Source organism: Eleginops maclovinus, chromosome 22 (genome assembly GCF_036324505.1).
Source record: "Eleginops maclovinus isolate JMC-PN-2008 ecotype Puerto Natales chromosome 22, JC_Emac_rtc_rv5, whole genome shotgun sequence".
NCBI classification, from domain to species: Eukaryota; Metazoa; Chordata; class Actinopteri; order Perciformes; family Eleginopidae; genus Eleginops; species Eleginops maclovinus.
The window spans coordinates 21,783,680-21,811,676 of record NC_086370.1 but is presented as its reverse complement, the minus strand read 5'-3'; the positions used below and the strand labels follow the sequence as shown (position 1 = coordinate 21,811,676).

Genomic DNA, 27,997 nt, shown 5'->3' with positions numbered 1-27,997 from the left:
GTGTGTGTGTGTGTGTGTGTGTGTGTGTGTGTGTGTCTGTAAATAATATTTTTAAATATATTTAAATGTATGTACTCTCATGTTCCAAATAAACCCAGCTTCCCCGAAATGGATTTTGTCTACAGTGGGATCCCGAGTCATGGCTGTCGCTGTGGTCCTGCCGGATGCCCCCCTTACCTTCTTTGATGGCTCCCACAGGATTGTTGACATCCACCTGGATCCATCATCTTCTTACTCATGGACACATGCATTCTCAAGCATTTGGACTACCTGTGTTGTAAATGTATTATCTCTTTAATTTTAACCTCTATTGCATGTCTGTCCGTCCTGGGAGAGAGACCCCTCCTCTGTTGCTCTCTGCAAGGTTTCTTCTTTTCCCCCCCCCCGGGGTTTCTTTGGGATGCTTCTCCTTGTCCGATGTGAGATGTCAAACACAGAATTCCATCACAGGATTTTTACAAATTGTTATTAATATCAAAACATAAAATAAGACTCTCCTTTCTTCACTAAACTTCATATTAGGAAGAAGAAAATACTGAAATTCTGTGTTAAATGTTATGTATTTTATTCTGTAGGCACTTTCAATTCACACAAAGAAAACAATGGTGGAAAAAAAAAAATCTTCATCATTATGTCCTTTTTTTTGTACAGAAAGCAACACTGCCTCGTGTTTCTTACAAGCTACTAAACACAGCTGTAGATTTAACCTCTCTGAGTCTGAGGGTATACTATAATACAAGTTAGTGTAGACGCTGTTTCTGTGCAACACACTATGAGAGCATGGAAAGATGTCAGCTAGTTTTGGAAATTCCTGATTTCTTGTTGCAATCATATGATTCTTATTTAATTACCATAATACCAAAAAATGTAAAGGCTGTTGACCACTCACCTTCCTTTATTCTTGTATTTTATACCTGTCTTATTCTATTTGAGCTCCTTTTGATTTGTGTTGTGTTACCTTTTTAACATTTTTACATGTTATTTTATCCGTGTTTCTAAATCCTATTGCTTTTAATGTATTTTTTGTGAAGCACTTTGAATTGCCTTGGGTTGAAATGTGAAACTAGTGTCTTAACGTTCAACTAAAAGAGTTATGCAAATCAGGAAGTGTTTTCTTACATTTTTTCTTCTGTGTTTAACTTGAAAACATCTATTTTACATATATATATATATATATATATATATGTGTCTTATAATACCCATAAGAATGATAAATAATGTCCTTTAGGTTGCTTTAAGATGGCCTCAACTTATCTACTTTAAGATATATCTATCTATGTGCAGTGGAAACATTAGTCCCATCAGCAGCATGCAACAATGTACAAGCACGGCACAAAAAGGAGAATGAAAGCGTGAGTCACAAAGGGACACGTGTGTGTGTGAATACGAGCAGTGTTTAGCCTCTCAGTGCTACAGGAAGGGAATGACTGTACAGGAGGAGATGAAGCAGAGATGAATAATGCTCCTTCCTTCAGGAGCTCTTGTCTTCAAAGTACGTCTGCTCGATGCGCCGGCAGAACGACAGCAGGTTACTGTAGCTCTTGATCCGCTCGGCAAGCTCCGTGCTGGTCAGTCTGGTGGTCAGGATGGTGAAGAGGTGACCGAACACCAGCGCGTCCAGCTCTGTGGGTCTTCAACACACACACACACACACACACACACACACACACACACACACACACACACACACACACACACACACACACACACACACACACACACACACACACACACACACACACACACACACACACACACACACAGTTTGATATTGCTGAAATCATCCATTCAACTGACGATTTTCACTTTAATTTAGGGACATGCTATTAAAAATCAGATTTTCTGACATCTTTTACATTTACAAGAAGTAATAAGACCACTCTATTATACACACACACACACACACACACACACACACACACACACACACACACACACACACACACACACACACACACACACACACAGAGATACATACTGTTTATTAAAGAAGAACGGTTGTGTTCCAAGCCTCTGGGAGAGAGCCTGGCAGCACTGAGTCACATCCTCATACACCTGAAACAGACAAAAGGAAAACAAGTATTTAATGTTTTTGTTTTTTAAGGGGCGGGACATCTCTATGCAGTCAACCAATCGCAACAGAGCCGGCCAGCTAACCAATCAGAGCAGACTGGGCTCTGGTTTCAGACAGAGGGTGAAAAGAGGTGGTTGCAAACCTGCTCCAGGGTTTTCCCTCCCCAGCCGATGGCGTTCATCTTCCTGCGGACCTCCCACTGCTTCTGATAGGCCAGGATGTTACTGAGAGGCCACGAGTAAGGACTGCTGTACCTGGGGCGGGAGATCTACACACAACAGACACACACACGTTATCAAGAGGGAACCATCACTGTCACATCTTACCCACACCTACTGAGAATTAAACCCACCTCTGCAGCTGTAGCGTCATCGCACCACTGGATGTATAACTGCGGAGAGGAGAGGAGACTTGAATTAGAAGTGGTATAGAAATATGGATAATTACAAAAACTTCTAACTTTGTATTGTTTCCGAGATGTATGTTTATTTGCTTGGAAGTGTGTGTGTGTGTGTGTGTGTGTGTGTGTGTGTGTGTGTGTGTGTGTGTGTGTGTGTGTGTATGTGTGTGTGTGTACCTCAGCAGTGAGCAGCATGTTGTTGACGAGCTCCATGTACGCTTTCATTTCAGCTCTCTGAACATCATCTAATCCATCGCTCAGAGAATTACCCTGAGAAGAAATAAGTGGGTGCTTTAACTTGACAATAAAGCTCATTTTTCTCCCTAACTTTTCAAAATAACACATCTCATAATATGACTTTTATTGATGACACTTTTAGGTGATGAATGTCTGACTGTTTAGCTAAAAGTCCATAACTTTGATATCTGTGATACACACCTTAGCTTTAGTGAACTGCACAATCGGCCCCAGCTCTGACACCACCTGGTTTCCTACGTGGATAAAAGGAATCTTACCTGCAGAGAGACACGTAAACAAGACAAAGCAAGGGTGAGAAAAGAGAACCCTATAAAATCTATTTATTAAATATAAACCCCAAGGTAAAGGTACAGAATAAATAATAAAACAATGATAGCATGCTTGTGTGAGCAGCTTGTGTACTTACCAGAGGGAGACATGTATTCAGCATTTGATTTGCAAACCACCTGCACAGGTAGACCACACATCCTGAGGTATGCCTGCAAAGGAGAATCATCTATGAAGTACTACACAAATCTACAGATGGACATGATGCATGCAGAAGTAAACATCCGGCCAAAATATGCTTGATAAACACTTTTATATTTGATGAAAATGTACAGAAACAGTATTTCACCTGAACAGCAAGAGATGAAGCGCAGTCTGACAGCAGAATCTGATCCTCTGGGAAAACAACAACAACAAAGTAATGTCAACAGCTACAAAATATCTGGATATGGTGCAATGATTACATTTATTCTGGTGCAACAATAACATACATACAAAGTGAAATAGTTAGATGTATTCTAATGGAACATTTGCATGAATTCCTGGGCAAAAGGAACTTTATATTCCAGTTGTTTTTAAATTAATAATGTTTCTCCCTTTAACAAAACACAGACTCACCCTTCAGTGGTTGGTATAAGGTGGCAGATTCAGGCCATGGCTCAGCAGCTGTCAATGCCAAAAACAGACACACAAATGTATAAAGATTTACAGTATACTTGGGTGATATAGTATATAGTAGTATGATAGTATATTGCTGGTGAGTTTACCAGTTAACATCCTCGTATTTAATTGTGTCATACATGTAATTCAAGTTAGATATGTGTCCCCATTATTAGCAATCTAACTATACGCTAACAGACCATAAGCAAAGACACCATACTGTATATGGTCATGTTTAGCTCAGCCTAAAAACCGGTGCATTTCAGTCATAACACGTCAATAAACGTGCTAATCGGAAACAATTTGAAACTGTAATCCCTTATGGAGGCAGGTCAAGTTGTTATGAACAGTTCAGGGGGGGTAAATATTACGTCAGGGGTTTATAAAATGAAAAAGACACGATGTTCCGTGAGGTTTTGTCGGTACATGTCACTCGTTTCTACACAACCGATGTAAAATCCAACATGGCGCATTCCCGCTCTAGATGTAGTTCTTCTATCTAGCTGCACTCACTGCTGCTCCTAACGGCGGGAAGTTATATTACGTCAGCCTATGGTTCTTAATGGTTCTAAACAAGTATTAATGACAGTACTGCTTCCGACCACCAGTGGCAGCACTGAGCACAACAGCGACAATCGGCACTCAATTTGAGCAACAAAGAAGTTATTCGCCCATCCTGGCTCTGACGTCAGTGGTTGACATTACTATTTAGCCGCACTTAGTTGATAGTAAATACTGATTTGTAACTCGTAAACAATGCTGTCATCGACGTTAATCCACCTGAACTGTTCCCACTACAATTTTCCGTCATTTCTTTGGTTTGTACATCTAACATTAATCTGTTAAAAAGCAATATTAGAGTTGTGATCCAACAATACATGCTTTAGAGTCGTAGCCACTCAGGACACCAACATTTAGCTAATTTGACAGTCCTCCTATATGAAAGCTAGGCTAAGTAAGCTAATGTTTCCTACATAAATGTATACATGTGGACAAGGACAACCATTGTTACTGTTATGACAGAAATGTCCTGCTTCACTACACGACTAGTGTCACTTGTGTGTAACGAAAGCGTGTACACGTTAGCTTATGGTAGCAGGCTAAGGCTATCTTAACCCCTACAATAATATTAATATAAGCTTTATTTATATAGCACCTTTCATACAAGAATTGCGTCACAGTGCCTCACAGTAGACTGTTTACAGCTCTTAAAATACCCACAGAAAATTGATATCTCATAGAAAACAGCTGTAAAAGACAGAATAGACATACAAATAAATAATACAAGCAAAGTCAACGCCTTACCTGCCATCTGCGACACGAAAGCCTCTGCCGCAAGAGACATGGTGAAGCTTATATGTCCTTATGGATTCAAAACGAGTTATTTAATTGAAATATCAAAGGTTATTTCCACTGTATGCGAGTTTAAGGGCAAGTCGCTGTTCTGCAGTCACTGACTGGTCCGTCTGTGATTAATGTCCCGAGGAGGAAATGTAACTCAGATTGTTTTCAGTTCCGCTTTACGCATTAGCTAAACTGTCTGCTGCAGCTGATGTGAGTCTAACTGTGTGGAATAGGGATGTCTGATTTTTTGTAAGGCTCATGTATCTACATTCAGTACTTTATATGGTGTAGTGTTAATTTATCCAGGGTGAGAAAATGACAGAAAACCCCCCATATTGATGTCCAATAAAACTCTACCGCGAATTTAGACATAAACTGTTCACATTGAACATTGTATGCTTTTAAAAAGTTGTCTTTTATTACTGGTGTGTTTTCATGAATCTGCATGCGTCCATATTTATGTATCACTTCATGACAATAATTAAATGAATGTTAATCAAATCCAGTTGTATCCCACTGCCCTGTCATACTGTCCCATGTTTCTAATGGATGGAATTTATAGCTAATCCCATATGTGTATTAAAAGTCAAAACATCCAAATGATCTGAAACAAATCTAAAAGGTGGAGATTTTATAGACATGTTTGTTGTGCCTTTCTATTCCAGGCTGCATGATTGATTTCAACCAGCAGAGAGCGTTCCTGATTCTCCACAGTCAGACTGCAGGAAGCAGGTTGGTGATAAACAGGGTCCACCAGGCACTAACACATGCTATCCGGGTATTACAAAATAGGAACAGTTATAGAGTTTGAATTTCTCTCAGAATAACAAACATTTCCTGTTTTGCACTCTGGTAATCTCCAACGGCTTAATGCACAGTTATCAAGTAAATGTATTTTTTTGGACTTGTTACAATTTCGACTAAGATATCCATATAATGGCAATATTGGTTATCACCATAAAGGTGCTGTCGTTCCTGTATTCTTTAAAAGTATATCACAAAATGTATCATCAAAATCTGTGTACTGTGGAGCAAAACGAGTGAAATACCCATCACTTTTATGTGGTCACAATCTCAAAATGTAGGCATGAAGAGTACAAATAGCTTTTGTCTTTGGTTGGAGTGTTTATCTGGACTTCTGTTGGTCTGCCTGAATCTCCAGCATGTGATATAGTTGTCAACCCCCTTGTGCCTCTCCTGCGCATTAACTCGACTCAACCGGAAGCCACCAATTAATGGCTCTCGACGCTCATTTCCCTTGCATCCACCCATTTAAAACACACACACACACACACACACACACACACACACACACACACACACACACACACACACACACACACACACACACACACACACACACACACACACACAAACACAGTCTTGTCTTTCACCTCATGTAGCCCTGCTCTGTGCGTAAACAATGCGTAAAATGCGCAAATGTCAGCAACCTTATGTTTAAGATCCCCCGAATGTCTTAGAAGGATTTTAAAACATATGGAGACGGTAACAATAATGCCATTATGTGTGTGTATATATATATAATGCCTATAGTCCTGACGTTACTTTATCCCTGTCATGGCTTTCGAACAGCGGATAAAGCGATCTGTCGTTTTGATTAAATGTTAGGGATCAGCGTTTATCCGCAGGAATAATTTGCAGCACATTTTATATCCTCCCCAGGGACGAAATCTCCACATTTAAAAAGCTTCACAGTAAAGATATCACGGCCTATAAATAGATGTGTATCTTGGCTGACCTCAGGTGGCTTGAAGCACCCGGGATAGCAATCCTAAAGTGTTTATTAAAAATCTGTTTACTCTTTAAACATAAATTGATCCATTTTCATTTAAAGGGGATTGTTTTGTACCCAAGACTGTTGGATTCGTTGTTTGAGAAAATATTAAGGTTATAAATGTGTCTTTAATTTATAATAAGACAAGTTTTGTGTCTTCATCACTCTCATGGATCATCCAACATGTGTGTATCTGCGTGTGTCCGTGTGTGTGTGAGGGTAATAAGAGCGCAGTTTTGTAGTTTGAAACCTTTTTTATTATATTTTTACTTTTACTTTTCATCATCTAATATTTTATCAAAACATTTACACATATAAAAATTTCACACAAAGAGTTGCTCTTATTTTTTTCCAAAGATCACCAACATACAAAATAAAACAGAGATGCTTGCTGCTAGGAATAAAATATGTAAGTAATACAAAGAAAAATAAGTACTGGCGTAGGCTAATACAAAACAATAGCATATTACACTGGAATCAAAGCGAGGACATATCATTTAAAAGAGGGTCCTTTTAAAACCCCTCGGTGCTAAAAACAAACAACAAAAGCTTCAGAAAGTTGTGTTTATTAAAACCCTGTAACCCTGAGGAAACACTTTGGATTTACAATCGGCCTCGTGCATTAAAAACCTGTACCTCCAATTTATTGTATTTCTTGCGCGTAAAAATGTATGAGTTTCCCCCGCAAAATAAAAAAGTTAAAAAGTGAATTCACTTTTGGAGATAATCTGTTCGATATGGCTTCTTGTCCTACAAAAAATTGCATTGTTTTTGGATGTTTCTGTACAAAGTAAAACAATATGTGACCAACAAGTCAGCCCCTATGTCTATTAATTTCTCCTTTAAGCGCCAAACAACATTTTGGTAATGTACATATTCATAAGTTAAGCTATTTTATCTTTTAGGTAGCTGTTATAAAACCCTGTAATATGTTTACCCTGTAGAAATTAAACCCTGTTTTCTCCAAAAGATTCTCCAACCAGGCACCGTTCCCCCTTAAAAACCGGAAGTCTAAAATTCCCTAAATTTCACCATGAGAGATGTGAGACCATCCTTGGAGGTTAGCTAACCCAAAGACTCAAAATCTGTTTCAATTAATGAAATATCAGACTGCGTTCTCTTCATAACTAGGGAATATTGCACTACGGTCATTTATGCTGTTGCACGTAGTGAAACAGGAAGCGGAAGACCTCTGTTTAGATGTACACATACCAACACTTTCAGCTGCTCATGACATGTTCGATTATTGTCATTTCACTGCAATCGTCCATTAAAGCAAGTGAACAAATGGAATGTTGTATAATCGAACATGTCATGAGCAGCTGAAAGTGCTGGTATGTGTACATCTAAACAGAGGTCTTCCGCTTCCTGTTTCACTACGTGCAACAGCATAAATGGCCGTAGTGCAATATTCCCTAATAACAACATATTTATGAACATTTCAGAGTAAAAGTTGGAATATAAAGCATAAGGGAATTTATATCCCCCTATAGATCGATATCCTGCATGCGCTTTAAAGCAGTTTAGCTTCAGCCACCCTCAGTTTAGCACCCTTAGTTTTGGAGAGACAAACATACAGTTCAGATTGCATTTGGGACAAGAACATATACACTTTAAAATATATTGACAGAAAAAACCTCTTGAATCTGAAGACGTAGTCAAACGGAGGATATCTTAAAAGACCTGTCGCGCTATCTTAGTTTCTTTTGTGGGTTTGATGCACTTTTAGGCGCATTTCCCCCCTAAAATGTAAACTCTGTATGCTTTAGACTGGTTTCCAATGACCTATTTTCCTTCAAATAGCATTTTCGTATTGTTTACATGTCCCCGATTGCAAATCCTTTGAACTACAACCAACATTTGGTCGACCGTAGAAGTGGGAAGCAAATTATAACAGCATAAAGGAGATTTCAAAAGAACCGTAATGGTGGATAAACATGTACCCAAACTCCTCTCCTGTGTTCAGACGGTTATCCCCGCCTTCACGATACTATCACTGTTGTTGTTATTGTTGTTATTAGTGTTGTTGTTATTTATTTCCGCCGCCTTCTTGTTCTTGCTCCGTCCTTTGGTGTTGGGCAGCTTGTTGTCCTTCTTCCAGCGCATGCGCCGGTTCTGGAACCACACCTTTACCTGCCGCTCGCTCAGGCAGAGGGTGTGCGCCACCTCCACCCTGCGGCGGCGCGTGAGGTACCGACTGAAGTGGAACTCCTTCTCGAGCTCCAACACCTGCTGGCGCGTGTAGGCTGTGCGCAGGCGCTTTGGCTCCGGACCCATATGGTTGGGATTAACTGCAAGTAAAATATAACAAATACAATTAATATTTAATCAAATATTTTTTGTATTCTTCATATTATGTTTTAATTTCTAAAAATATTAATACAAATTATAATTATGAAAACAGGGAAATAGAATAAAGCCAGATGTTTTTCGTTATATTTAATTTCATTTATTGAACCTTTATTTAACTTATTTCCCCCCAAAATTATAAGAATGAAAAGCAGACTTCAAACATAATTTATCTGAATAATAAAGAGAACATATGTCATATAATATTAGAAATGAATACAATAGAAAAGAATTAGAGAAAGATAATTTCATCAATCGTTTTTGTTTATTCGTTTCATTTTACATATAAAAAATAGGGACTAAAAAGAACCCTAAACACCAAATTAACATAAATAAAAAAATATGCCACGACGAAATTTAAAATGAAAAACAATGTGAAAAATATTGCAGATTTTATCATGTGGTCATTTTTATTCGTGGTCGACCAGGAAGAGGTCCAAGAAACGAGCCTTACTTTTAACTTGCAGCTTTGTACAACCGCAGCGCACACACACGCGCGCGCGCGCACACTGTGGCAGGGCCATAAAACTTTATAGGGGTTGTAATTCTCTCTGACTCTCACTGAGATCATAAATAACTCGACAACAAAAACGGTGCTCACAAATGGACACTAGAACACAAGAAAGAAAGACAGAAAGAAAGAAAGACAGAGAGAGAGGGAAAGAAAGACCTCCTTGCAGACAAAACAAAACGTAAACATGGCCTGAGCTCTCTGCCTTCACAACTTCATATCATTCCTCTGTTTGCATTACTCTTATGTATTACTACAATATGCAATATGTTATTTCACCGTACAGGATTTCATTTCACATTCTATTTTGAGCTCATCTTGATATATTTGACTTGTATATATATTAACTGCTCCTGCATTTCTTGCACATTGGTCTTGCACGATCTCTCTGCACACTTTTCTTTCTACTCTGTTTCTTCTTTTCTTAGTTGTATTTATTCGTTTTATGCCATATATTTTATGGTGCATTGTCTGAGGAGCCTGGGACATAATATTTCCATAACACTGCAGCTACTGTGCATATGACAATAAAGCATTTGAATTGAATTGGAATCAGGCAAACCGATACAGAGAGGATGAAGAGACTTATATTTGGAGATAGAAAGATCACATTTGGAGGCTGTATCTCACCATGAGCGATGTGCACTTTCTTCATCCACGGGTAGACAACAATAGGCGCCTTGTCCTTCCCCTGGCAGGCCGTTTTCCTTTGCACCTGAGCGGGCTTTGCACAGGTCATCCAGGCTTGGCACTGCAGCTCCCCCACCGAGAACCGGGCCTCCTTCCCGGGCGCTTCTGCCGCCCTGTAGCCAGTGCGTATTGGCACACCTTGGTGCAGCGACTGGTCCTCTCCATCCTCCCGGCGATGCCCCTGCAGAGAGTGATAGCCGGTTTGTTGTGGTGTGTATGTTGGCTGATATGCCCCTCCATAACTCCCACTGTCCTGGGGGTTGTTGTAAAACCCCCCTTGGTCACTAAAATTACTGTAATCTTCTTCACAAGGCGGGAACTGCGGCTCAGCGTATTTACAGCTCACCACGAAGGAGTCCATGATTGATTTATAGCGAGGCTGGTAGGAGAATACTAATTTTTCTTTCTCTCCCCTCTCTCTGTCTCTTTCTCCCCCCTCTGGCATCCAGCCATCCTGCGGCTGTCAAATAGACGGACGGCCGCGCGGGACACGTGACCCCGCGGCCGGCCAATCAGAGGTGGCCCTGCGGGTTGTTTATGTCAGACGTAATGGGATAATTTGATGTAAAAAAAAGTTCATTACGGGACTAATGAAGCTACTTTGGCGGAGAGAAACGAATAAGAGTAGATGTTTGTGGACTGGGACAAATAAGTTCAAATAAATCCTATTTCCTGTGTTTCTATTTCTTATTGCACTATTTTCTGTTGTTTTTATATTTATGTTGAATTGTTCGAAGAGCTTGGGACTTCAGAATGTCTTTGCTGAAACGCTGTAGCTGTTGTGCATCTGGAAATAAAGTCTTTAAATCCTGAATATTTGAGATGTCTGCTATTTAAAGGCTATACTATCCAAAAAGGGTTGTTTTCAGTGATTTGGATCCATCAATTTGTCTTTATATCTCTATTTAAACCCTTATATCCATCCATCTTTCCATCAATCTATCTATGCATCTAAACCTATTCATTACAGGACTAATGAAGTTATCCCGGCAGAGAAAAATGGTTCCTATTTCTATTTCTTCTTGTTTTATTGAGGAGTCTGGGTTTTCAGAATTGCATTGCCAAAACTAAACGCTGTAGCTAAATTAAAAAAGCCTTTGAATAGTGAATATTTGAGATTTCTGCCATTATCAAAATGTCTTTAGTTATTTTTATCCATCTTCATCCTAATATCTCTATTTAAATACTTATTTCTATCCATCAATCTATCAATATATTTTAAAAAATGGGACTAATGAAGTTATGCTGGCGGGGCGAAAGGTTTAACAAAAGATGTATTTAAGCTTTGAAAAATGGCAAAGAATCCCAAAAATATCTGCCATTTTATCTATCCATCTATCTTTCCATCTATCCATCTATCTTTCCATCTGTCCATCCATTTATCTATCTATCTATCTAATTGTGCGTCTCTTTCCCCCCCTCCCTCACCCAGCACCAATTGAAAGCACTGACTGTAGATTTATGACTTTTAGCTGCCTGACTTTAACCCCCACACACAGATGGCCTGAAAATTAATCTGGCCCATATTGAGTGACCAGATTTGGCCTTGTGATGAGTCAAAGGCTGGACAACAAAACCGAAAGGCCTCCAATAAAAGGAGCGAGATAAAAGGTTCCCAGACAGTGACTAGTAGTTGGCTTTGTTAGGGTTGGGGTCACCTCGAGGTGTCTAACCGGCCAATGGGCTTCTTTTAAAATGCTTAGAAAAATGATGCAAACGACACAGAGAAATGAGACAGGGCTGAGAAATGAACGCAGAATACGTGAATGAGATAAGTGAGAAAATTAAGCCCTCAAATGGAGATGACGTCATATAATAACGGCACGTCATGCATAAATATTCCCGATAAAATGGTCTTGTTCTTGTCCAAAATGCTGAATCAAAGTGCAGTGAAGTAATTAAGTGCATTTACTGTATTTATTTAGTCTAATTTCACTTGAATATTTCCATTTAATGCCACTTTATATTTCTATTCCCTCACATTTTGGCACATTTATTGTACTTTTTATACCATTATTTACACTGGTTACAAACTACTGTTTACATATAAAACACATGGCATTTTTGTATGATATCATTGAGTACATTACTACTTTTGAATAGTAGTAGATACTTGAAGTACATTTAGCTGACAACACATACTTAATAGCATTTTGTACTCAGGACTTTCGCTTGTAATGAAGTATTTTTCAGACCAAAGTATTTCTACTTCAGTAAAGGATTTAAGTACTTCTTCCACCACTGTCAAAGCACCTAAAATAATTCAATTTAACATCAATTAATCGATTGTAAATCCGTGTTCAGAATAGCATGAAGACTTCTGCTTTTCGCTGCAGCTGCTGTGTACGGATGCTCAGCCAGAAGCTCTTTAATAAGTGCTGCGATGTTTTACTTCTGCCTGATAAACTCTAATAAAGAGAGGCGGAGGGAGGAAAAGATTCCACTTGGCTGAGGCATTAAAGGAGCTCATGTGGAGGGTGTAAATGGTTTGAAGATCTTTGGCATGGTTGAATGAGTGCAAGTGAACTAAAGATTATATGGGCTTAAGGGCGTAATATATCTGATGTAATGAGTCATTTGTTCAGAATAGATCATAAGGAGAGACTGTGAAGGACTGATAAGCTACCAGATAGGCGATAAAGTGGCTAAATCTCACTTTAATGTCAGCTTGGATGTTTTCTTTCCTTCTGTTTCATACAGCTCAGCACATGGGAAAACACAATCTGGGAAGTGAATGAGTCCCTTGCTTCTCTTCAATAACTTCCACTGAGATGCGATGAAGCAATACACCATATATGGAAAGCACTTTGAGGGGAACACCACTTCTTCATTTTAATTCTTTAAAGGAACCATTTCAAACATTTAAGCAAGGTTAGTCATGAACAGTTGCATGCATCAGGACAAAAATGGTAAATAACATCAAATATCAACAGAATTAATGTTATTTATTGTTGTAAAGCTTCTAATATGATGTTTGTTAGTCCATGCAATCAGTAGTGTGAATGTGTGTGAGGGTGAAGTTAAGAAACAAAAGGTCTTAGTTGTTTAGCTGCAGCTCTTTATTGGGTTGGCTGCAGACATTACGTCTCTGTGCTGCAAGACACATTGATCTTTTAATTAAGACTCAACTGAACGGACTTTAATACTTAATTAGATACAGCGGTGTAAACACATCCTACTGTGTGTAACTCGACCTGTGCAAACCACCCTGCTCCGTTTGGTGATCAGATGGTGCAGTGATGACGTATTTGTGTAGGCTGACCCGGAAGTAAGCGTCACAAGGGCGTCAGTAGACAAAAAACAATGTCATTTCTCCATTGGATTTTGAATATTGCAGAAAATAGGCCAACACACAACTATGATTCCTACTTGTCTTGTTCAGCCGGATAATCTCCAGATATTAACTTTAAGTTTTCAACCTACAAAGGATCTACACATGACTTCACGTCACCACCGCTAAGCTACAGGCGGCTAATGTTGGGCGTGATGACATGTAGTCGTCTCATTTAGACACTTGCTCGCAACTTTTGTTTTTAAATTCACCAAAGGGTTATTTTCTGAAGTTTAAATGCAATCTTCAGAAGTAGTTAGTCCATAAATAACAACAATAGATTGTTTCTGAAATGGGATGACCATGAAGTTAGCATCTCCCAGGTTACGAAAATCCAATGGGATTTCTCCATTGGATTTTAAATCATTGCAAAGAATGAGATCTTTAGCAGGCAAAACTTTAAGATGATTACACATGTTGGTCAGAAGGAGAATTGAATGCAATCCCCAGATGTAAAACGTTGGACTATAAAGGCAGCACGGTCACATGAAATCACGTCACCACCGCTAAGCTAAAGGCTAATATTGGGCGTCACCATTCACAATCTTCACCAGTGGGGTATTGACTGATGTATTTCATGTTGTAGAACAAACCATTAACACATCTTCTGCTTGTGTTAACCACAGACCACAGAGGATAAGAAAAGGGGATAAAAAGTGGTAAAATGCTGACTCATTTCCGGGTTTCCAGCACCACTCTTTAGCACCAGTTGATGTGACCTATCCTCCGTCACCTCGCTGCAGCTGGGTGTTCACTGTGAAAGAGGGCAAAGCAAAAGCACTCGTACCAGTCGACCGTTTTTCCACTCCTCTCCCGATTGATTTTGACGGATGGTTAGTCATCGCCCATAGACTCCCCTAGAACCCAATCTGTGACTGAAGCAGCTCCGCACACATTCGGTTCTACAGGGTATGTATGGGCGACGGTTCACGTCACGGCTCGCTGCTGATGACTTCTTCTCGCCGCTGACAGAGATTTACACTCACATGTTCGGCGGCTATATAACTCACCGTTCAACAGACCCCCTTTCCCTTTGTTCTACACGCGACGTGTCATTGTATAATGTATTGAAACCATTAGCGGTGCTTGTAGCATGTAGCTTTCTGACATCAATAACTCATTAAGGTGCAGCACATTAATTCTGATGTATACGTGTAATTACCAGGAGCTAGCAAAGGAGTGTAAGCCAAAGAGGACAGTGTGGATATTGGTTACTAAATCTGCATAAAATCGGTCTTGTAGCTCAGAATAAAACCGTAGTAGGAGTGTTTGTTCTTCCAATGTAAAGTTTAGCATAATGGCACTTAGCTAAACATGTAAATCCTCAATGCTAGAGTACATTATGCCTTTTAAACACCACCAGACACAGCCTTACCTGTTGGTATTAATTCAGCTATATAGAGGTGTCCTTCTTGTATTGATGTTTGAGCCCTCTCATTATACATCATCCAGCTCAGCACTGCAATAGCATTTCTAATGAGTATGTGACCTTGGTGGTGTGTTAGCAACCAGCTCTTTCATTTAGATGGCTATACAGGATTGGAAAAAGTGCCTTAAGTATAAATAGAATTATAAAAACAGTAGAGATTAATGATTCGCTCCCTGGAAGAGAGACCTTAAACAGGTTTTCCACCACTGGCCTCATTTTGGTCCAACTAGCCCCCATGGATTCTGTTATTTCAAACATTTGATGGAAGCCAGGATTCAATTGAAGCCACAGCACTCTGTAAACCCATATTTTTCACAACCTCACCAGACACCGATAGGCTTTTAAGGAGAGAATAATGATAGTTGGTCATCTGCCAGAGTTGGTATACACAAGCCACCAGCTTCTACCAGCCGCAGTGCAAACGTGACCTGCATCAGGATGGTGGCTTTAATGGTCAGTCCCCCCCGAACTTGGCATGGACCATAATAAAGATTGCAATGCTTTAAAGAAAGTGGCCTCCAGGGCAAGTCTAAAATTCTCATTTAGATCCCGCTGAAATACATTTACGATGGTCTGCGGTCCCGAGAGATGTTTGTAATTCAACATCTGTCGTCTGTTGGTTAGGAAAAGCGGAAAAAGAGGCTTGCAATGAAAGGCCATGTGACTGATAGTTGTTAGCAGTTAGCATTTTTTGCGAAGCTACATATTAAATAAAGGGTGCAATATATTATGTATTGATTTTGACCCCCCTCTATTTATCAATGCCCACGCTCTACTGGAGCAGACAGTATCGCCCATGGTGTTTTTCCACTTCTTTATTCAGTTTTGTAAGGAACCTCTTTGACATTTACTTGCACAAAGAGTTTCTGTGCTTGTTATTTATTGTATAAGTTTAAATCTGGATGCCGAAGGGAGAGCCTGTTTCCTCGCCTCGGGCCATTTTCTGTGCTCTGGCCCGGGCTCATTTTTGCTGTTTACATTTACTAAATTCCCATGGCTGTTTGAGTGAGAGGCCGCTGAAATCTCTGCCCTGAACCATTTGTTGGGAAAGCGAGAAAGCTTGGGTTGCACGGAGTTAGAGGCCAACCTTTTGCCAGATTGGTTTCATGCAAGGTAAACACAAAAGAGTTTTAAACACTGAATCTCAACAAATTCAATGGATTGGGTTGAGTAATGGAGGTGTGGGGTTGAGAGCATCTATCTGGAATACTGTAGAGAGGTTTGGATAGCTGCAGCTCTAACACCAAGAAACTGGATCACATGACTCTGGTTTTGAGGTCTTAAATGTTTATAAAGCAGTGATGGTTTATAAAGCAGTAAATGGTTTATGGCCAAAATCTATTTCTGATCTTCGTCTGCGTTATGAGATTCAAAACTAAAGGTGGAGAAGCAGTTTATATTCTCCATTTATCTGACAGACACTACCACAAAACTCTTGCTTCTTCCAAATCAAGGATGCACTTTTGTTCTTGTATTTAATGTCTTTGTTGGCTTTCATTTGTATTTTTGTAAGGCTTTGAATTGCCTTATATTGAAATATATATAAGAATAAGCTTGCTTTGCATAGCCTTAGATGACACATGCAAAAATCGAATTCAGTGCAGGACTGCGTTGAGTAAAAAGGTGAAACATCGTAAAATGTTTTCATTGATTTCAGGCTAAAATGTGCTGATGAGAGGATTGAATACTGTAGTGTTTGCTGGGGAAATCGTGCAACCATACAAGGTCTTCCTAAATATTAAAAACAGTGATCTTGAAAAAAAGCAACAAATATTAATACAAGAAACTTTGGTTTTATGGTTTTAAATGTTGAATCTTAACCATTTAAATGGGTTTGGATGAGTCATGAAGCTGCTGGGTATCTAAAGATGAACTCTGTGAACCTAAAAAGACCCCAAATATAATCCCAAAGAACAGTGGTTTCATGCAAGAGAGTTTTAGACATTGAATCTTTAAATTGTAAAGCTGCAGAGTTTCTTTATATTTGGTGTGGAAATTTGCACAACTCTGTTCAGTTAAGGACTATTAATCCATGCTTTAAGTCATTTTTTACTCTAATTCCAAGCTAACTGTGCTACTGAATGGAGATTTTGAATACCATAGACCTCTGTGAACTTTAAGAAACAACAAATAGAGTTTTAAGTGTTGAATCTTAGCACTTTGAATGGATTTGGTTGAGTAATGAAGCAGCAGAGCATCTATCTGCACATCCAAATCCATTCAGAACAGGACTATTAATCCATGCCTGCAGTTAAAAAAGGACTTTGACCTAAAACTTTCATTTTTCAGGCTAAACTGTGCTGCTCAATAGGGGTCTGAATACAGGAATCATTAGCTTACAGCTCCTGAATGGAGCTCCCTACATCTGAACTTTGGCGGAGTCCTTTTTAGAGAAACAACAACAACGGAGGGATGCTTCTTCTTTTTTGAAAGAGCATTCTTCTGGGAGAATGTAGCCTAGCTGCCATCAGGTCGCGCGAGGGTCAATCAGAAGCGTTGACCGCTGCTTCACCGTTTCATTAGTCCTCGCGCTGGACAGGGGACCATGCAGAGTTCACGCGGCCTGCGGGAGTCGCGAGTCCATTGTCTCCCCCTCTTTCTCCCCCTCTTTCTCTGGGTGCATTATTGTTGTGCAAATATATATATTTCAAAATAAAATCCACTGCGATTTTCAGATCTTGCTTTAATCTTCGCCACATCTCAGTTAAGTCCATTTAATCATGCCTCCTCTTTTTTATATATATAAATTTGACCACTTATTTAAATCCGATTTAGATTAAATCCGCTAGATTTAACGGCTTTAAATCACCTGCATCTGCTTCTTAAACATTCAGGCGATTTCTTTTTCATATGCACAGTAGCTATTGCGTAATTCTGACAATGAAGATGTAAGGCTCCTCCAACAATGCAGCATTTAAAGAGAAATATAAATAATGCAAGACGAAACAGAAATAAAATGCACCTATTTTCGGACATGCATCTTTCTATATGCCTGATTTTTGCTTTATGTGATTGCATTTCTGATTTTGCGTTTTACCTCCCAGTTCAGATTTGAGAAGGCCACAACCACATCGTTTTATATTAAAAGCGTTTTTTTGCCGAGTGATTTAATGTCCCTCTCGTCCCGGGCTGCTCTGCGGTATAAAGCCATTCAGATGTGGCTTTTCTTTCTTAGGGGTCGTTTCACTTTTTCATCTTAGACAGGCTGACCGGCGAATCACCCCTCCGCCCACAGCCCGCTGCCGGGTCAAAGCCGAGCAGCTTTAACCCGGTTTAGACATTAACTGCGACCTCCAGCCTGCTGGAGAGCCTTTAGATATCCAGTCTATGATGGGAACACATGCACCGTCTCTGGCTGACCAGCGAGGAGAAGCCGCGGAATAAGACTGTAGAGTAAAGGCACAGGAGGTTAAAATCTGCACCGATCTCACGGTGTTTGGCTCAAGATGGCACCATGCAATCTGTGGGAATCATGGCTTTACTGAGAAATACTAATAAATGGCAATTAACCAATTAAATAAAAACTGCTAATTGTGGTATAGCCTAAAAAAAGTAAGCTTGTTTGACACACTAAAATAAAAAATGTGTACAATTGAAAAGTAATCCTATTTCCAACATCTTTTTTACTATAACAGACCTAGAGTTTATTTTTATTGCACAAATATAATAAATAATACACCCATAAAATGGTGTTTAAAAACTATGTATTTATTTAATTAAAGATGTATTAATTATTTTCAGGGTTTTTTTTCTCAACATGTTGAAGACTATATCAATAACGTAATTAAAGAGAGTTTAGGATATTACGCAATTCTGAAAAGTACTGTATGTAGGTGTAATGTTATTTAGTCATGTATTTATCTTTCATTCCTACATGTTGCAGACTATAGTTACGGTATTAAGCGAGATGTTAACACATTGCACAAGTCACATGGGAAATAACATCGTCCTGAAAATATCTATAGCTGTAGATTTGTTTTCTTTATAAGGCACGGACTTAAAAACCTCCTATACTTTGACATACAAGTGGTTAGTGTTTAATTAACGGAAATATCCTTCCTTTAGTTCAGCTCAGTTGCAAATATTGTACTGCATTTCAACTCAAAGTTACGGCACGAAAAGTTTGAAAAAAGGTTGCTTTACGTCCCCGTTTTAATGTGTTTTTTTGCGCGTATGGAAGAGAGAGGTGGTGACTTTAATCGGGAGTTTCTCCGAGTCATAAACCGCTGGAATATATTTCAATATCTCTCCTCTCACCCTGTTTACTGCTGCAGAGGAGAGCAGCTCGTGAAACCTGGAGAAAGAGCCATAACTCCTGATAACTCAATCTGTGTTGTGTACACACACACACACACACACACACACACACACACACACACACACACACACACACACACACACACACACACACACACACACACACACACACACACACACACACACACACAGTCCAGTACGACCAGATTAGGGAATATTTTTTTGCAGCACACGGTCTCTCCAGCCTGCAGACCAAAGCCTCTAAAATGTGCTTTCTGATACAATATCTACAAAACCCCTAACCCTTGACCTACTCTTATTTAAACACCTTTTACTTGGCAAGTTATTCATATCATAAGCCTATTTTATTGTCCGTAGTTGGAAGATTATGGTGTCAAAACCCGATAATCCTCGACATGTGGAATAAGGCTTTGCAGCTCCTGTTTTACGCAAACACACGCTGCGTAAATCCTGCACACACACACATCGAGGTATCCCCACACACAGGCTTTTTCATGCTCAACGAAATATGTTGAAACACAGACCTCTGTTAATTTAGAAAATAGATGAATATAATCAAAGGAACTGATATTTGGTGTCAAAGACGTCTGTTAAATATAAAAATACGATATTAAACATGGGATTTTTTAAAGGGACTTCTTGACTTTCTAATTCAAAATTTACATTAAAACACTTTGAAAACGTACTGATTAACCTCAATAATGTCAATATAGGTGGTTTTAAAACAGGCCTCCCTGCAGTATTATCTTATATTTAATATGTGTGCATTTATCTGCATTTACTGTCATTTAACCCCCCCCCCCCCCCTTTTTGGACGATTTCTGATCAATGCAGGAATTTTCGAAATACAATTTGACATAAAAATCTCCAAAACAGCAACAAAATATCTATCTTACCACTGAAAAACGCCTTGAATTTCACCAAAATGTGTCCAAATGTCCAACATAATACCCCTGCAGCCAGAGTTAGATAATTAGATTATACCTCGGACTACAGGTGGATCTACAGGCCCTTTGGGGGATCCCGAACCACAGTTTTAATCCCCACCACTGCCCTCCCTCCCCCTGCTTCTTACAGTCATAACCTCATATGTTGCCAAATATGGAAACAAATCCCACTTACTTGTTCTGTAATCTCGCGTTAAAACCCCGGATGCTGGTTACTGTAAGAGTCCCCCGTTAAAGCGGAATACCGGAGCCGGTGTTTCTCTGCGCGCTTCAAACAGCATTGTGTTGATTTCTCTCTAATATCTGCTACCAATCCCATCTGGCCGCCTGTGGGCTATTCTCTCTGAGTTATATTTTGGGACTTGTCAAAGTGCCGGCAATAAAACATACTTTATTACCATCACGTGTTCCGCTTCTTTTTTTTTCTCGCTGCTGCTCCTCATAAATTATTCTGCACCGAGAACCACTTTATCCGATAATGGCGCCAAGGAGAAAAACGATTTAATCTCTGTGCTGGTGGAGATTTAAAAAAAAGAATAGGAGTGTGTTGTCCGCATTTTAACTAGGAGGGTGGCTGGGGAGTGATTTATCCCCCTTTCCCTATTTTTCTTATCGTTGTTTTCTCCTTTAACAAACAAAACATTGATTTTCTTTGCGTTTTCTGGCTTTTTCTTTACATTTGAAGATACAAAACTAAGGTTTACTCTACATTTCCACGGCAATTTAATCCAAATGTTCCCTTTTTATATAAAAGAGGTATTGCTCAGTGCTTTAATAATTATTGATAAAACATATCCGTTGAATACAATGTGAAAGTGGATGTTTTAATGGAGTAAAATCCCTGCGTAATTTTCATTTTTGTGCGTAAAACAGATCCACATGTGGGCATCATAACCGAGTGGCTATGATGTTTTTCATTCCTCTTTCTGTATTTTTATTATTAGCATCTAGATGCAACACACTGATTTTCTCTGCATTTTCTGGGCATTTTAATTCAAATGTTCCTTTTTTTATATTATAAGTATTGCTTCAATAACTATTGGTACAACATATTAGTTGAATAAAATGTGTTTGTGGATGTTTTAATGGTGTTACATTGTGCCCAAAACGGATCCATATGTGGGTATTTAAACTAACAGAGTGTCTGAGATGTTTTTTATTTCCTCTCTTCCGACTTTTCTAATACGTTTTCGGTCCCTCCTTATTTTTAAAGGTGCAAAACACAGATTTTCTTAGCGTTTTCTGGCATTTTAATCAAAAATGTTCCCTTTTTATACATGAAAGGTTACCTATTGCTTTAATGATCAATGCTGTAACGTATTAGTTGATTAGTTTGGGTTTGTGAAGGTTTATATGGTGTATAATCCGTGCTTAATTTCCATTTTATGTGCGTAAAACAGCTCTACATGCTGGCACTTTGTTGTTGATTCTCACTGCAGCCCTTTCCTCGAAAACAAGCCGATTCTAAACGCTGTTTTCTCTCATTTTCCCGGATGTTTCTGGAATGCTGTTTGGAGCATTTGTTTCCTGCTTTGATTTCCGTAAATGGGGAGCCATAAAACCATAAAGTGGCTCTGAGAAAACACACCGCCTGTCTGTGTGAGTGTGAGTGTGTGTGTGTGTGGGTGTCTGTGTGTGTCCTCGCACGGCTTCTCGAGTGTCAAAACAACACGGTAAGCCAAAAGTAAGGCACCGCGTTAAGATTTAAAATATATACAAGTCTACTTTAAATAACACAATGATGAGTTAATGATATCAAAGCATTTATATTAATCAAATCAATAATTTTGAACTTATAAAAGCTCAAAGTATCTGTCTACATTAAACACACACTGAAATAATGAACATTTCACACTTGTTTTGCAGAAAAACACGAGATCTTTGCCCTTTTTCATTTGGTTATAGTTGGAAAAGGTCCCAAAAATGTTCATCAACCCTATAATAGGGAGAATGGTAAAAATATCTGTATTTTTTTATTAGAATTGGCAGCGATAGAGCCTAGTGTTACCGGTGCAAAATATCGAAGGACTGCTGTGCAGATCCGATTATTTTAGGATATTTCTCATTTAATCACCAAAGTTTCTCCTCTTGAATCTGATTTATAACATCTCTTCCTGCAGATGTTGCATAAAATAAAATCAGACAAACAGAAAACGTCCCGGGACAGTCGAGCCCTGTTCGAGGTGCATTCAGGGTAACTGGGAAAAGAGATGTCTCATGAACCTCCGTGTTTAATAAACTACAGAATTAGTGAAAGATGGGGACAGGGGACGAAGACAATCCCAGACTTGAATCTGTAGCGCCATCTAGGGTTAGAGGCACGATGCAGCAGCAGATGTTCACTGCAGTGGTCTAACATGAACATGTCATCGCTATTTATTAAGACTTTGGTGATGGATAAGGATGGTTTAGCAACGCTTTTGGTATATATTCTTCTGTCTTGATCGATGGTATTGAAACATATTTACATTTATTGTGAAATGTCCCATTAGTATTAATAGAGCATCCAATTATGTAGTTGCATGCATCAAACAATTAAAATCAACCTCGTTTAGAAACCAAATGTAGAGAAATGTTCCTCTTTGATGGAGGTTTGTGCATTTTGCTGCACCTCATCACCTATTTACAGACTTGTATCGCCCCCTAGTGGCTCATAATATGAACAGCACTCTGCATTTTTAAATACTTGTTTATATTGTATATTACCTGAACATGCATCAATATTAAACCACTTCATATTCATAGCCACACCATAAAAAAAACAAGCACAACATAACCTTTTATATTGCACATTCGTCATAATCCAGGCTCTTTTTTGCAGTAGAATTTACGGTCATTAATATTTTCAATTATATTCTTTAATTGTTTTGTTACCTTTATCAGACGATGATGGCCCACTGCTTCACTTCAAGCTGTTTGAGTCCTGAAAAAGAAGAATAAACATGAGACGGAGCTTCCCAAAATGTGAGAAAATCTGAAAAAAGACATTGCAAAGCTATGACAGAAAGACACTTTGGAGAATTAAGGATTATCTTCTTAGATTTGTTCAGGCAAAGTGTTGAAATCACGCTCTATAAGGGACTAACCTGCAGGGCGATTTCCTCCTGGTAAATGAGTCGCTGCATCTGAAGTCTGTGCACCATCCCTTCTGCAGAGAGGGAAAGACGGGCATTATATAATTTACTGACAGGAGGACACACACACACACACACACAAACACACACACACACCGCTCTCTCTCCTTTTCTGTCTGTCCGTCTTGCTGTCTGTCTTCAGCTTTAATTTAATGTTTGTCTCACTCTCTGCGTCACTGTCTCCTTTTGTCTCTTTGTTTCTCTCTCTCTCTCTCTCACACACACACACACACACACACACAGACACACACACACACACACACACACACACACACACACACACACACACACACACACACACACACACACACACACACACACACACCCTGCTGCATTGCAGTAGGTTGTAAATACTGAGTGTCAGCTGAGCTCCAGTGAACAGCAGTGAAATACTGTCTTTGTCTCTCTATCTCTCACACCCAGCCGGCTGCCCTCCTTTGGGGGGATGAAAAAGAAATGTAAAATTCTAAAAAAAGAGGAGAAAATACTGTCTCTTTGTCTCGCTGACACTCAGGCTTCCCTCGTAAAATAAAACGAACGTCAATGAAAACAAAACCACAGAGGAAGGGGCTCCTCTTGTCTCGCTCTGTCCATCTGTCTGAACTCGTTTTTTGGAGGAGGGATGAGTCAGTTCCTCAGAGGCCTCCAATGATTTATAAATATCAAATTTAGATATATTTCTTTCTCGTCTGTTTTCTAATTTTTTGTCTTTTTTCAATTATTTATTTGAGTGTTTTGTCTCTGAAATAGTGAGAAACACTTCTTTTTAGTTTGTCTTTCATCTAAAGGACACTACACTAAATGTCATTAGACTGAACACCTATTCTGAAGATAGGCATGTGTGTGTTTGAAAAACAACCTTGCTAAGGGACCACATTGAGGACTGCTTAAATTCTTCTTGAAGTCATGCATGTATTTCATTACACAGTTTGCAAAGCATCCTTGTGTTTTACTGCATCAGGCCTGGGAATAGTGACAAAATGCAATTGTGATATTATACAAAATGCATCATAAAGAATGGTTCCCTGTTGTGTGACTTTTATCCAACGCCTCTTACAGTGAGTGCATTCAACCGTGAAGAAACAATGTAAAACATGCAAGAATCCTGAGGTGCATTAGCTCTCTATAGGCTCATTTATTTTACTCAAATATCTAGTCATATAGAAACAGGTCCTAATGTGATGTTGCACACACAATAGAGTGTAATGCATCAGTACATTCAGACTGTGAGATCTGTAATAGTGTGAAGTCCATTTTGAAAGCCTGATTAATAATTGAGGTATCTATTCTGCATCATTCAATTAAAGCACCCTCTTTAACTCAAACCTCTGCAGCAAAGCCTTTACTGCATCCGCTCATCTACACACACCAGTGGACCAATCCTTGTACAGTATATCTTTTCATTTTAAATGTGTGTTACCTGATGAGAGCAATCTGCCTGACTCCATTTTCCTCTGCAGCATCCTGCAACACAAGAAAATAGAGCAGAGTAAGACGACAGTTCAGTCAGACATTAGTGAATGAATGCATTTGTCTGAAGAAGTAAGCTTTAAATCATAAGAGAAACATTCAAGAAATATACGTACGTGTGTTTTTCCGTCTGAGCAGCCATTTCTCTTATCTGTCATGGACTTATATCTACAATGGGGGAAAAACGGGACTTTTTCCTGCTTATTTTAATATTAAAAAGTAACTTTTAACGAATAAAAACAACAAAATACTTATAAAACTTGCATGGAGAATTAAGAATGTAGCTCAAAGTCGTGCATGGAGGCGCGCGGATGTAGAGGAGCAACTCTGGTTTACCGAGAGCGCGCCAGGCTGCTCGCGAGGGGTATGCATTACACGCGCACACATGACCGTTACCGGCCAATAGAGGCAGCCCATAAAAATGGTTTTATGACTTGAGAGTGTAAATCCTGCAGACAGAGGGGGGGAATTTGTGGCAGCTGCATTCAAGAGAAAGCTGCATTTACATACACACACACACACACACACACACACACACACACACACACACACACACACACACACACACACACACACACAGATTATTTTTGCCGCTTTTTTTCGTAAGATATTTTTTGTCTTATTTCATTTTAAATGTTGTTAAAACGTGATTTGGATTATTTCATTTTCCAACATCTATAACAGCTATAGCGTGAAGTGTGGCATTTCAAATTTGATCTACCATTACTACAGTTACTGGTATAAGGGGGATTACAATTCCCTAAAAATCAAATGAAGCTAAATAAAAATACTCAAATGTTATATAAATACAAAGAAAAGGAATAAAAGAGGAAGATAGATTTTTGACATATTCGTTCAATCGTTTTATTTCATTTTAAATATACTATTGTTGGTTTAAGGGGAATAAAAAGTACCCCGAACGCTTGAATGAAGTTCAACTAAAACGTGTTTCTAAGATTGTCATATTACATATAAGAATAAAAAAGTAAGGACAGGTAAAAATAAATTATTCGTTTATGGGAATAACTATAGCCTGACATCAAATTAGGATAGATAGTAAACATAAAACGCACAGCCTGCAGAGTAGCGTTTAAAAAAGGTGACGAAACTCACAGCTGTAAGCACGTGGTCATATTTACATCACATCTATATTTGTGGTTAACCGGGAAGAGGTCCAAGAACATTGTTACCTGCAGTTTTTCGTTTAACTGCAGTGTGCGCAACAGAAACACACACACACACACACACACACACACACACACACACACACACACACACACACACACACACACACACACACACACACACACACACACACACACACACACACACACACACACACATCCCTTTGCGCAACCACCCATCCACCCTTTTTTAAAGGCCTCTGTTCCAGTATACCTTGAAATGATGTGGATTTTGTTTGTGCAAAACGACAGAAGAAACCCACTGATGGCAGACCATAACCCTTCATAAAATAGTCTAATTCTCCATAATTGTTCTTTGATGCTATAGCTTAATTTTAACCGAAAGAATATTTATATTTTTGCCACAAATTGAACACAAATACAGACAGAAATTCCACTAAGATCAGATTCACGTTTTAAACCAAAACACACATTTGTGTCATTTAAAGAAAGGGTTTTTTAATGGGTTTTTTGAAGTAGCCAAGGTTTACAAAAGGTGATTCCCTTTGGAAATGTGTATCTCCACACTAACAGTTTGATGTAAATCAATGAGGATAACTTGAAAAATGTGCCCTGAGAACTAACATATTTTTAATCATTCATTGAGTTAATTGCAATTGTTTGGAAATAGCTTGAGAGATAATCACACAGATGAAGTATTTTCACTAAAACATCGACTATTTGATTTCTTTTTTGGACACTCTGGGGCAGCAGAACCAGTGACATATCATCATCCGATTTTAAATTGATATTCTCCTCATTTTCAGGTTCATATCAGTATGTAGTGTCTCTCCTGGGATATGTCTCCATGCTTTAATGTTCAGAAAGCTCTTTGTGTTTCTCATACTGCCTGTGCTGCAGCTCCTCTTTTCACCCTCTGTCTGAAACCAGAGCCCAGTCTGCTGTGATTGGTTAGCTGGCTGGCTCTGTTGTGACTGGTCAACTGCTTGGAGATGTCCCACCCCTTAGGGGAACACAGGGATTTAAGCCTCTGCAGACCATTTACACTAAAACCTATACAACATTACAGGACAAGGAAAACTTCCAAAAAGCATTAAAGGGCCTCTTTTAATTATTCCCTGTTGATTATGCTATATATTATATTATCAAAGAGGCTTTTTACTTACATTTGATATGCTCAACAGAACAATTTAACTTCAGTAAAGAAGAAACCATGATATTCAGTATCATTAATGCATCTTATGCTCAGAGATTTTGTTGGAAAACTTACATATCATTAAGCATTTTCAGCTGAAATGGAACTGAAATAGCTGCTGCAAGACTGAATTTATTGGTAAAATGTGCATTACAAGGGCTAAGAGACATACATGAGTGCAGCTTCAGAGCAGCTAAGAAAATCACATGCATTTGATTTAAAACCTCAAATTAATGAACATTAATTTTGTCCAAATGGTCTTTTTTCTCTCTCTCTCTCTGAAGGTGAAGCTGCAGTAAAACCGTCCTCACACATTTCCATTTTAATGACAACGGCCGCCATCTTATTGAATTTAGCTCAATCCACCTGCATGTGCAGCTCTACCATTTTAGAGTCAATAAGAAGAGGCTTGGAAACATGGGGGAAATGCATACAATCTGATTTAAATGCATGTTTTCTGACACATTTATCCTGCTCTGAATCCTAGATGTGTCACCTACATCACAAGCTGTATTCCCTCTTAAACGCTCTATATTTCCCCCATTCTTACTTACGGTTAGATGCAGCTCATGCAAAGTATTGGTGATTTTCATTGCATACTGCACAAGACAATAATGAGTTTGGGTGGAGGTAATATATCTTGTTTTTGTTTACATCTATGATTTATGCTTTGTATTTTATAGCCATGTAAATGTAATGCAAGAGAACAGGAGCAGAAGT

The 27,997-nt window shown here is 38.9% G+C and overlaps 2 protein-coding genes and 1 long non-coding RNA gene across 3 annotated transcripts; 1 reads left to right on the top strand and 2 right to left on the bottom strand.

Annotated features, from left to right (window-relative positions):
- Positions 1-541: 541 nt before the first annotated feature.
- mtx2 (metaxin 2) lies at positions 542-5,174 on the bottom strand. The gene is made up of 10 exons (XM_063875284.1): positions 4,965-5,174; positions 3,618-3,665; positions 3,349-3,395; positions 3,139-3,211; positions 2,913-2,989; positions 2,652-2,744; positions 2,427-2,465; positions 2,217-2,342; positions 1,979-2,055; positions 542-1,631 (listed from the first exon to the last, which is right to left on the bottom strand). Exons 1-10 carry the CDS (start codon positions 5,002-5,004, stop codon positions 1,472-1,474), a joined length of 780 nt encoding a protein of 259 aa, XP_063731354.1. The 5' UTR covers positions 5,005-5,174; the 3' UTR covers positions 542-1,471.
- Positions 4,381-27,997, top strand: LOC134859015 (uncharacterized). Its single transcript, XR_010165032.1, has 3 exons — positions 4,381-4,477; positions 5,669-5,735; positions 27,562-27,997. It is a non-coding gene; the product is annotated as an uncharacterized LOC134859015 (long non-coding RNA).
- Positions 7,086-11,097, bottom strand: LOC134859013 (homeobox protein Hox-D4b-like). The gene is made up of 2 exons (XM_063875282.1): positions 10,289-11,097; positions 7,086-9,089 (listed from the first exon to the last, which is right to left on the bottom strand). Exons 1-2 carry the CDS (start codon positions 10,791-10,793, stop codon positions 8,761-8,763), a joined length of 834 nt encoding a protein of 277 aa, XP_063731352.1. The 5' UTR covers positions 10,794-11,097; the 3' UTR covers positions 7,086-8,760.